This window comes from Falco rusticolus, chromosome 7 (assembly GCF_015220075.1).
Source record: "Falco rusticolus isolate bFalRus1 chromosome 7, bFalRus1.pri, whole genome shotgun sequence".
Classification (NCBI taxonomy): Eukaryota; Metazoa; Chordata; class Aves; order Falconiformes; family Falconidae; genus Falco; species Falco rusticolus.
In genome coordinates this window covers 10638756-10651025 of record NC_051193.1, presented here as the reverse complement: position 1 = coordinate 10651025, position 12270 = coordinate 10638756, and the positions used below count along the sequence as shown (strand labels likewise).

Below are 12270 nucleotides of genomic sequence, written 5' to 3'. Positions count from 1 at the left end.
TTGGGCGAACTTGACTTTAATGAAGTTCAGAACTGTATATCCCTCCCGCTCCACCTTCTCACTTTGCTGATCTTCCTAAGGACATCAGAATAAGGAGCAGATAAAATTTCTTAATTTTGTTTGTAGCCTCCACAAAAGCAGTGACTTATGTGCAGGCTGCAAAGAAGGCCATGCTATCCTACAGGACCTGACTCAAGTCTGTGAACTTGGCTCTCCCTAATGCAAAGCAGTGGAAGTTTGCTAGAATGCAGTTAAAAAAAAAAAAAAAAAAAAAAAAAGAATCATAATAAAAGACTTCTTAATAGCATGAGAAAAGCTAAACTTTTCATTATTTTTTTTAAACTCTTTTCTGTCTATTCCCATAAGAATCCCATCTGCAAAATAACCTAGAATACGGCTACTCTGCCAGAAAGCCAGCGGACTTTCAGGAATGAAGCAGAAGGCAAACACTGCCCTTGAGCAGCTACAGAGAAACACTCTGGGACAGTCACTTACTTGTCATAATGCCAAACAACTCTTCTGTGGGACAGCAAAAGCTCCTCCATCATGACAATTAGAAAACCTCAGTCAAGACACACGGTCTCCTTAAACTGGTACACTGTGGATCTACACAGTTCCCTTGGATGGAGTGTATGCCCCAAAATCAAGCAAATCTACAATAATGTTCAATGCAACACAAGGGGAAGTGACAAAAAGGCCATGTCCTGATCTGCAGCCAGCAATGGTTCTCCTGAAAGTCTCCCAGATATCTAATACAGCCTTGAAAGGGAGGTGACAGAGCTGATGATCCATTTTCATCTAAAAGGATCAAACAAGCATTGTGCTAAACCCTGGGGAACATTCTTCAAAAGGGCAACCACTCACATTGCTTTGATGTTTTCCTTCCTTACATCTGAGGAGATGTCAGACTCGGGGGGTAAGAATCTGGGACAGGTTCTGACTTCTGGCAATAGTTCAAACAGAAGAGGAGCCAGTAAGTAACAAGTGTGGCCAATACTAAAAACATTGCTCAAGAGGTCTCTGCCTCCCTGCTTTGAATCCACTACAGGAATGATATAAACAAATATGTCCCCAATACGTGAACCTTCTGAAGGAACTGTTGGTGGGGCAATGCTTCTCTCCACATCAAAGACCGTTGCTTCCTTTGCCTAGACCAGTATCTGAACTTCAACAGCCCTTTTTCCCAGAGCATTAGCAGAAGTTTTCTGTTTTCTGGCTCTCTCAGAAGGTAAGTGGTTATCATCTGTAAAACTAGCCCAAATCTGTTTCCATGAGGTTAAGTAACTTGCTCAAAATCACAAAGAGCTCCAAGCAGTGCCAGAACAGACCCTATTCCTCCTGATCATTTCTTTTCTGCTCTGGTTGGTAGACAGCAGGGCTTTCTCCTAACATGGATTAGGCATAAAGTCATGCATTTTGCAAGCATCAGGGTGTTCAACTATAGACTGCTTAACTCCCTCATACACCTTCCCCATATGTGGAAAACAAAAATGTCTGACTCATTAAAAAGGTGAAAAAAAACCACCTGGGTGTGTCAGGAAAAGTGATGAGCCTATTTATAGCCTATTCATAAAGGTTTGCATTTTGCTGAAAACACACGTAACTGAATAAATCACACAGATGCACACACCCGCAGAAGGAAAGAGAGAGCTGCGTATTTTACGTGATCAGGTTCGCAGCGCTGCCCAGCACCCCTCCTGATGGCCTTCAGTCTGCTCCAGAAATCAGGCCCTTGGGCCAAAAGAGCCATCAGAAGCAGATGATGAAATACCCAACATCGCCACACTGGTATCATTCAGCACTATTAGTTCAAATTTTAACTCTTCTGACAAACATGACAGTGTTCCTACCTTGCTGCTGTCTCAGACTGCACAGAATAACTTCATGTGTATGGCTACACTCCTCTTTTTAATTTTTTTTTTTTTTTTGCCACAGTACAAAATAGGTCATTTATATGATAGCTTAACTGTAATAAAAGTCAAATAACCCACCCCTTAATTCTTCCTGCATTGCATTTTACCCCATTTCTCCTTCTGCTCCTCAGTTACATTACATTTAGCTTGGAAACTATTTACTACTTGGAGCTCTTTTTTCAAGTGCCAGCATATTGCATGAAAAATACAGAAATTAAAAAACTATTTCAGTCTATACAGAGATGGGTGCAGCGACCGCTTCTGTTGCAATAAAGCAAATTCCTGATCTTCATGTAAAACCACGCTTTAAAAATGATTTTAAAGGAGACAACTCCTGAACCAAAGAATTCTTTCCTGGACCACCTAATAAAGCTTGCTTTGGGGAAGACACAAGAACAAAACATAACAACATGGGATTCTGGTCTCTCTGTACTTATCCTCAAAGAGATAATGTGCATCAGTATGATAGCACTACCTCCTCTACACGATAATGATGCAAAACAATAAGGAGGCGAAAAGGTGGAGATTTCTGAGCTGTAAGTCATTAGCAGACTTAACGTGTCTGACAGATAGAAGTAATCAGTTTATTCATTAATACAATTACATTTCATTATTTGGAAATCTTAAAATAGTCTGTGATTGACTTGCAAACATATGTACAATGTTCACTGAGGTGAATAGCACCCAGTTTGACAAATTATGAGCAACTTTGTCTTGTCGGGAACTGGAGAGTCCTAGTCCAGCTAATAACTCATAGTTGCCATGATGCCATTTTCTACAGCATGGGCAAGACGTGCAGCCTTAGGCCTGTCCATCAAATTGGTACCTGCGCCTTTGATCTGAGGTGTGCTTAAAAGGGCAGCAGCAAAACTCTTCAGACTTTTTCTCATTAAACAAGACACACATGGAGACAAAACACCCCTAAACAGAGTTTTACTAAAACATGATTTCATTTCCTGCTGCTCTAAAAGTAGAAATCCTGTCCAAACCTCCTATTTTCAGAATTCACATTTGAGCTATCAAACAATGGGCCTCCAGCCTGGGCAGCTATTTAAAGCCCTCCTGGAAGCACGTGTTTGGGTTTGCCTGGTAGGTGACTGAGGACTCCAGTGCTAATTGCATACTCTGAGTTAGCATGGTGGAGCTGGGTTGAAAGAGGTCTTATAAAGAAATTTAAGCAGGACAAGAAAGCCAGGCAACAAATGTGGTGAATCTCATGGAGTATCCTGGATTTACATCCAAGAGATGTTGCCATCTGGTGGGTGACTTGTCAAGAGGGAAACCAAAGGATCTCCTGGGGCCATCTGAAAAGTGTTTCTTTTCTGCTTCAGAAACCCCAAATTCTGGTTCTGAAAATCAGAGCCCATATCTGAAGTGCATTTGTGTGATTTACACAGTTACTGCATTCACTCTTGCAACACAGGAAACCTTATGAAATACATAGGCACAGTACCAGCAATAAACTAGAGACTTTGTTTTTCCTTTTAAACCCTCAACTATTAATACGGAGAGTGCAGAAAGGTATTTTTTCAAGTCCCTTTACACTGTAGATGCCCTAAAAATCTATAGAAGTGTAAGACCCTACACATTACATCTTAAATAATCTCAAAACAGATTCAATCAGTTTTTCCTGTGACTGATGTCATCTAGAACTGGCATCATTTCCTTTTAATTACACTGCCTAGAGCAATTAAGCACACCAAAGAGGATGGACTGCAAAAAAACCTCCTTGGCTACACTTTTTTATTCTATTTTAGGGGGTTTTTTTTGTTTCATAATTAAGAGTATTTTCAAATCCACAAATGGTATTGCCAAGTGGTCATTTGTTATGCAACTTGTTTACCCTTTTGGTCTACCAGTAAAAAGATTGTAATGCATGAAATATATTTTCTATGAAATTTTCTATGAAAAGTTGTTTCTTAGGGGAAAACATAGCCTGCAGTAGAAGAGGATAAAGTATGAACATATGTAAAGGATTTCACAGTAAAAGAAGTTTGAAATACAGATATTTCCAAGCTAATTGAAATTAATTTTAGTCTGTCCTTTTAACTAGCAGGAAGAAAGTAATAAAAACCCCTCCCCCCCCCAAAAAAAAAAACAACCCAACACCTGAGAACTACAGAATTGGGAACAAATTAAAGACTGAACCTGCTTCTCCACCTCAACTTAAGCATGGAGACAAAGCTCCCAGTGAGTCAAGGCATTTGGAATAAATGGGAGTGTTTCAGCCCTGTGGAAACTGCTGGCAACCAGCTACCAGGAGTCAGTCTCTCAGGCTGTTTTTCTGCCTCTAATTTTGCTCCTCCTCCTCTCTGAAACCCATACAAGAATCCTGCACTTTCTGAGACCAACCAACAAGAGAATAGTGGTTTAGGTATTACAAAGCAAAGGCTCAGAGTGATACAACAGTACACACAAAAGCAACTACATCTCACAAAATGTCCTTACTCAATTGTTTCAGTAACTTGGCTCACAGACAGGGTATTTCTCACCCTTCGCTTGATTAGGAGCTGCTGCAGCTCTGGATTTACAGTACTGGACCATCTTTCCCTGTTTGAAATTTCATTCCAAATCTCCTCCGCTGAGCTCTTTGACATTTCCCGCATGCTACGTACCAGCCTTTAAATGCAAAGCAAAATTTGTGCCAAATAATACAGCCATTATCATGATGGCACACAAACTTGCACAAGATGCACCGCACAAATACTCGAGCTCCCAGCACACCAGCTTGATTTGTTAGCTTTCCCCTGCAAGAAAGTTCTCCCAAATCTGCCCAAGAGCTTCCCAGCGCTGAGAAGTCTCCACTGCCCACAGCAGGCTGTGGTTAAGGCTTTTGACTCGTGGACAGAGATGATGTTGTTCCTTCTTTTGTTGCTTTGTTTGCTTGATCATGATTTGAGGCTTTTTATTATTAACTGGGTTTTCTTCCAGTGGGGGGGGGGAAGCTGCTCTAACAGCAGAGGCAGGCAATGAGGCTGCTGCCTTGCAATGAAGTTTCACTTCCCTGCTTTAACACAGATCACCTACACTACTACCACATGATATCTGCTTGGCCATTCAATGTCTCAGTTATCCTCCCTACCCTGCAGAGATGTTGGGAAGAAAAAAAATGCATATTAAAGATTATAACAGTATCAGTTACTACAGTAATAAGGACTTGCTGAAAAGCTCAGTTTACGACCAACACCAAGTAGGATAAGCATCCATGACATAAGTGGACACATTCAATCCCAACAGTCCAATTTCAGCAGCAACAGCCACGGAGCTGATACCGTCTCTCTGCATCCCTCCCTGCTCGGACCTTTGCTATTTTTTTAATACTCAAACTTCAGCGACCAAGCTTTTGCAACTAACAACATCCAGACTCGAGCAATATCCAGTGCCATTACATCTCTGCCTGCCATGCTGACAGACCTTAATGTGCTGTCTGATGAGGCAGCATTTGAAATTCCTCTGCAAAACTGCAGAGAGCCTCTGGTACCAAGGAAAACTTCTTCAACTAGGGAGTATTTGAACCAGATCATTTTAAAATTGAAGCATTTAACAATGACAATAAAGCAATAGCTAAATAAGTTTTTGGTAGCTTTTCAGTAAGGCAAACAGCTTAGCTGGACAGTGTAACCTGGTTTGTACTTGGGCTGGCAAAAGAGCTACTGGAAGCACACAAAACATCACCTGCTGCCTAGTTCTTGGACCTCAGCCGCTTATTTTGATACTTGATCAGCTTAGATGAGAATCTGTTTCTTACAACGGGAAATTATTTCCCTTAAATTAACATAATCAACAGAGGGGCAGGATAACTACCCCATCCCATCCTTCAAAGCAAGCGCAGAAATACAGGTAAATATTTTGTCCTTTGAGTGACTGCTGACTCTACATTTAGCCACATCTTCAGGTAAAAAAAGCTGTTCCCATAAATTAACAATCAGAAGTCCTTTCTTTTATTTTGTACAGAAATAGAAGCTTACATTTAAACAATACTGTTAACTATATATATTCAGTGTTTAAGACTGACGATAAAGGCAGCATAAGAAAGAGGCAGATTGCTTTAGTAATTATATAAAATGCGTCAGTCATTTGACTCTGCAGTTCTAAGCTTTTATTTAGGTAAAGTCTTTCAGGATACACAGAATTTTCACACACAATGAGAATTTAGGAGGTATTCTGACAGTTTATATTTCCATTCCATTTTCTTTAGTTTCTCATCTGTGAAAAATTAAACCACCTTATGGTAAGACTTTTTTTTCATGTGATTTCCTTTGAAAGCTTTGCTAAAATGTTCTACTTAATTTTGGCAGCAAATGTAATCAAATAATTTCCCTTTGTTTTTTATGCCTCCATACATCACCAAAATTACTGACACAATCAAGAAAAAAAATTTTAAAATCTGGCTTTCTTTTTACATTAGCTTTAATAGACTTGTGGTTGCCCCTTTCATCCCAACCCCTGATGGACCTAATCTGAAGTCTCCAGGGGACCACAGGAAACTCTGAGAACTTGGGATGAGGATAAGAGAAGAGCCTGCAAGCCCAGAAAGGAAGAAGTGGAGGTTCAAGGCAGGCAGGCAGAGAGGCTCAGTATGCTTGAGTGCATCAGCCCTTCCTCCATCCACCCGAGTCATCTCCAAGGAGAAGCTGTGCTCCCAGGGATGTACAACACATCTTGCATTGCAGGGACAAATGAAAGATGCTCAAAGCTGGAAGTGAAAGACAAGATTTTGGCCAAAAGCTGTTTGCAAGGGTTTCCTTGCAGAACACTTGCTGAGTGCCTTGGTCTGGATGTTTAAACAAGGGCTGGTCTCCCACACACTGTCTCTTATTCATGGCTAATCCTGCAGTGAGGTCAAGTAACGCCAGCTCTGAATCACCACAACCATCTCCAAGGCAACCGGCTGAATATAGTGTAAACACATGATTACAGATGCACTGTCCAGTTCAGGAAGGAGGAGGAGGAAGAGGAAGAGCCGGTTTGAAATAAGTCATGCTTTTATTGAAATCAGAGTAGTCAGTGCTGAAGCAACACCGGACAAACACATTGATGTCAGCAAAGCATGAAAATAACAGGTTTTCCCCATTTTGCTTTTCCCTGGCACCTGCTCTACCCCTGAAGTCTTTTCTTCCAGGTAGTTTGTCCAAAGTGAGGTATGAGCACAGAAGAGGCTGTTACCCAAATGGTTGTTTTACCTCTGAGATGTCACCTCTTCCCTTGCACTGCAGCCCTGGACAGTGTGCTATCTGGCAGGAATGGGACTACCATTGCAAAAGGTCTGTTAAATGTTTGTCTGATACAAGCTGAATTTTGGGACAGCACCCATCCCTATCTAGCATCCTATGCCACAAAATCACAGCTCTACCAGGTTAAAAAAACAAACAAAACCCCCATTATAATTAAAGGAACAATTGAGAGTAATCCCTGTTTTTCCTTTGAATCATAAACAGAGTCAGATTTCCCACCAACAGCGACCAAACGAGCCCCAGGGACCCCTCCCTGGTGGCTCAGTTATATTTGTGCAGAGCCCAGAGCATCACCCTGGGTACCGCCTGGCAGCCACCGCCACAGCCACATCCACTGCTGTTCCAAGGATGTCAGGGTCAGCAGTGATAGGAAAGCATCGTTCCTGCCCGGAAATCCCATCAAGTATGCCGGTTCCTGCACGGACTGAAGGGGAACACTGGAGTTTTTCAGTTCCTTTCTTGGCAACGCAGCCATGGTCCCGAGGGGAAGATGAGGTCATTGCAAGCAAGGCTGGCAGAGCCCCACGCCCACCACACAAATGCAGGGAAGGAGTCGCCCCTTCTTCCTTCTCTGGGAGAAAATAAGCACTAGTCTAATTGATTGCATGGGGCTCCAGTTGTCAGTAACTGTAAAAAGATTTCTCTTCCCAAGCCAATTGAACAACCCAAACAGCACAGAAAAACCCAGAGGAAATGAAAAAATACAGTGGCCAACTTTTAGCCACTCATTCCCAGGAGGAAAAACTCCTTATCCCAAATTGTACTCCACATGCATCTCATAAAACAATACTTAGGAGATCGATAAAAAGGCAAACCCAAGTAACACACTTGATTGCTTAAGCTATACTGTGTATAGTGAAAATGTCAAGCGTTTTTCTCACACTAGTATCAATGTGCTGCATAGCAACAAGTCAGAATGAAAGGTTAATGGTAAGGACTGCAGCCTGGAACATGCTCATTCCCACGGTCCTGAAGTCACCAAAGGGAAATGCTACACTGATTTGTTTTGTTTTGTTAACAGCATGAAGGCCTAAAAAGAGCAGTGGGCTTTACTGTGAAAACCCACCCCATCGGAACCGGTTGTGCCGGAGAGATGGCACGAAGCACCATACACTGCTTGCCACTACGATAATGTCAGAAAACTGGCTTTGATCTGCACAAAAGGATTTAGGGGAGACAGGCTGTATTTCACCAGGACCACAGCAACGAACCTCACAGAGTTAAGCATATCCTAAGCGTAGCTAGGACCTGACAGGCTGTACACCAACTAGACAATAGTATCCCTAACCTGGCAAACGTGCCTTCCATTATCGTGCTCACATTTAAAAGCTTTTTACTATGTGTAAATTTAACTGTGTATTTTCTACACGAGAATCCCATAGTTACACATTAAATTATTGCATTCTCAGTTATATAACTAGCAAAATTAAGCGAGAGATTTTTTAAAAGGCAAAAACAGCCATCCAAACCGTGCCTTCTAGGCTATCTCTATGAGTGTGTAAATGAGGAAAAAGACAACCAACAAAACAGCATTATATTCACATCCGTTGAATTAACCACATTTCATAGACTAACACACTGATATGCGAAGAAAGGCAATTGTTTACCAGGAGAAATTGTCTCCAGACTCCCAGGATTAATCTTTCTTGTGCTTGTGCAGTGTTGGACAGTTGACCCAGTGAAGACCAAGTAGAAAACTACATCATCTTCAACTTTATCTTCCTCAGTCAGCTGCACTGTAATAACAGAGTCACCCTAGAAAACAGGACAACAAAAATAGTTAGGTTTACACTTGCAAGAACTGCATCACAGAAAAAAAAATTCTACGTAACAAGGCTCCTGCTCCCTGTTCATATAGTCCGTTCACATGACTTGGGGCCCATCCTAATTTTCAGATATACAAGTCATCCTTATCATGCCTCTTAGCATCACAGCCAGCCAACCAGCTAGAAAATATGTTGAGTGCAGCTCTGGGAAGAGATATGTAGAAATCTCAAGGGTATATTCAAAATAGCCACCTAATATGGTGAAATCACACCAAGTCTGACAAACACAAGCATGTACCCCACACAGTTTTTTTTTATACACACACATGCATAAATACACATCTCCCCCCACATACAGATAGCTAAAACAACAGAATTGAAATAGTGGCGTAAAATTGCCTCCGCCTTCATAAATTTTAATAATTTTCCTTATTTTTGCTTGAGCATTCACAGCTCCCCTGTCCAAGCTAGCCATTGTGTTTATAGTTCCAGTGTAACCAACTTAATCGCTGAACACATCTCTCATCTGCAATCCAAAAACACACAGATTTTGAAGTTTCATACCCACCGAGATTTTTTCCACCTTCCTTAGAAAAAAAAACAAAAAACTGTGGCTGTACAGACAGCAGTAGCTCTTCTCACTCCTCTACAAAGCTTATGTCTTGGTGAAAAGCTCTGTACATTACCAAAACCAGCAGGTTTTCAAACCCTGAAATCTGTCATGATCTGTTGGCTGAACGCTCCTGCTTAGTTTTAGGGAGGCTTTGTTACAGTATATCAGTATATTCTATCATTTTGCACACCTTTGCTATCAGCAAAAATCATGTTCATGAAGGTCACACACGGTTATCATAGGATACAGTAAATACACCTGAAATTCATACATCTGCATGGACAAGAACAGGAGCAATATCCACCACCTCCAATTTTCCATGGGAAAAGGAAAGCAAGGAAGGAGGATGGCTTTTAGTTACTACAGAACTAAATGTGTTTTCATTTGATCTCACCATACATCATTTATCTGCCCAAAGCATTATATAAACTACGAGACACTGAGAACAGAGGAATGTGACCTGACCTTCTGCCCCTTTTCCATCAAGATCAAAACCACTCGGACGCCCCAGTTTTACACTGCAGCTGCATGAGCCAGCTCTTTGACACCACGTCATTGAGCATATGGTTAAGGCTGTGGATCTGGAAAAGATTCTTTTTGCAGATTATGTAATTCTGATTTGCATACCAAATGGAATATGCATGTCATTTCATTTAAAACCCTCTCCTTAAGAGGACTCAGTTCATCCTTTCTCTTTGTCAGATATAATTATTGCAGAAAAATCCCCCCACTTCCATGCCCTCCCATACACCCGTGCCACATTAGCATCGCATCCCATGCTCCCTTCTCCAGTATCCCCTCATTCTCCCTCATCTCAGCTCCTTTTACACCTCCTCTGATCTGCCCTGTCTGGTCCCTCTTGCCAGAGGCAGGATTGCACCTTGTTTTGATAGAAACAAGGTTTTGCAGTGCAGTACACAACCAGCCCCTGGTCTTAAAAACAAATATATGTGTCAGTCTTATAACACACAGGAAAGAAAACCATTAATTCAAAAAAGATAAATGGTGCAGTGAGTCCAGTTTGCATTTCCAGAGGTTGCAGAGTTACATATGTTTTAGGAAGGTCTCACATAATAGCATCAGACCAGACTTCCAGCTGGGGAGAAAGGAACCATGTAGCAAAAGTCTATCTTGTATATAGTCAGTGTTAAAATAAAAACAGGTGCAGAAAGAAATAAATCAAGCTTTAAATTCAAGCATGACCAGTTCACATGCTGAGCTGAAAACTAAATATTCCATTTCAAGCAAATGGATCCAGTTTTAAGCGGATGTTCAAAAAAACAAAAGCTGAAGTTTTAACCTACAAACCCTTTGTGCTTTCATTTTCATATCCGTCCTTGTTCAAACTGCTCCTCCCTTAAGGCATGAACATACAAAGTACTTAAATGGACTTAAAGGTGACATTTCAGGATGCTCATCAACAGGGCTGATTGTTTAATGTGGTATCTGTAAAAGGAGATTTTTCTTTTAACTCAGAAATCAAGTACAGCTAGTCCAATTCCTGTGAAAGGAAAGCAAATCCGCACATGAGAAGACACCTGTCTATCCATGCAAACTGCTCACATTTCAAGGAAAAGCAATTTAATTTGCAGCATTATTGCAAGAGCTAATTTGTACGTTTGTATGTTTTGTTATTGACAAAACCCATATAAACACATGTAAGAAACCTCAACACCAGAGGTTCCACATGACCTGAAATCTAAGCCAGGACTTCAAAAAAGATAGCTGAACTTCTTATACAGACACCTGACCCAATTTTGAAGGTGGCCTTGCTTTGGAAGGTGGTCAAATCACATGACCTGCAGCAGTCATTTCCAACCAAATTACTTCACTCTTTATATTTCAATTCAGTTTATTTCAATTATTGTTTAAGTCTATGCAGAGCACAAATTGTCATCTGCTGATATCAGTTTAGACACAGCTAAAGAGTCTTCTAAGCAGCACTTTATGGTAGGATGGTCTCCACAAGCCTGTTCCCTCCTCCTCCTCTCTTCCTCTGGAGGACCCTTCAGCAAAAAACTGAAGGGGGACACCCAATATCCTTACTACGACAACTGAGCGGGGTTGTTTGTTTTGTTGGTTTGGTTTTTTTTTTCACTTAAAGTTTTAAGTTGTCTCCAAATATCTTCAGCAAGACTAACAATGTACCACTTAATTGCTGCGTGCTTCAGTTTACTTACACTAAATAAGAGAGACCTCTTTCAACACACATCTCTACTTCCCAGTCATTAACAATTTAGTTATCCACTGCCAACTTTAACTTGATTTTAAGTAGTTATAGTCAAACAACATATTTATTTGAAAAAGAAATAATGCACAGAACAAACTCTTCTCTTTCCAACATTTTTGGAGTTAAAGAAAACCAGTAACAAACACAGCCAAATTCCTCCAGCCCACATAGAAGTCTCCAACAGCCCTATTGCATTCAGCCTCCAAAAACATTTTAATTGAAGTATGTTTACCTTTATTCATTTAATATTGTCCAAAAAATGTCATCTGTTCAGTATCACTGCCACACAAGGTGGTTATTATAACCCCTCTTTCATCCCGAATGGCTAGAAATGGGAGGCCAGCCTGCCAATATCCCTTTGGTGAAAGTACAGACAGATCAAAGCCATTCTCTGGAATGCTCCAACAAATAAGAATAATTTAATTTCAAAACTAGTTTGGATCGACTAATATTTACTTGGCTTAAAGCCCATTGGAAATGAAAACATTCCATTTTGGTCCATTCATGAAAGAGG

General features: G+C 40.9%; 1 protein-coding gene across 12 annotated transcripts in view; it reads right to left on the bottom strand.

Annotated features, from left to right (window-relative positions):
- Positions 1-12270, bottom strand: part of AKAP13 (A-kinase anchoring protein 13) — a 224658-nt gene that overhangs the window by 132503 nt on the left and 79885 nt on the right. For all 12 annotated transcript variants that reach the window (XM_037396022.1, XM_037396024.1, XM_037396025.1 and 9 more), the window contains exon 5: positions 8755-8902. In XM_037396022.1, coding sequence (XP_037251919.1) covers positions 8755-8902 — 148 coding nt within the window. The remainder of the gene's footprint in view (positions 1-8754; positions 8903-12270) is intronic.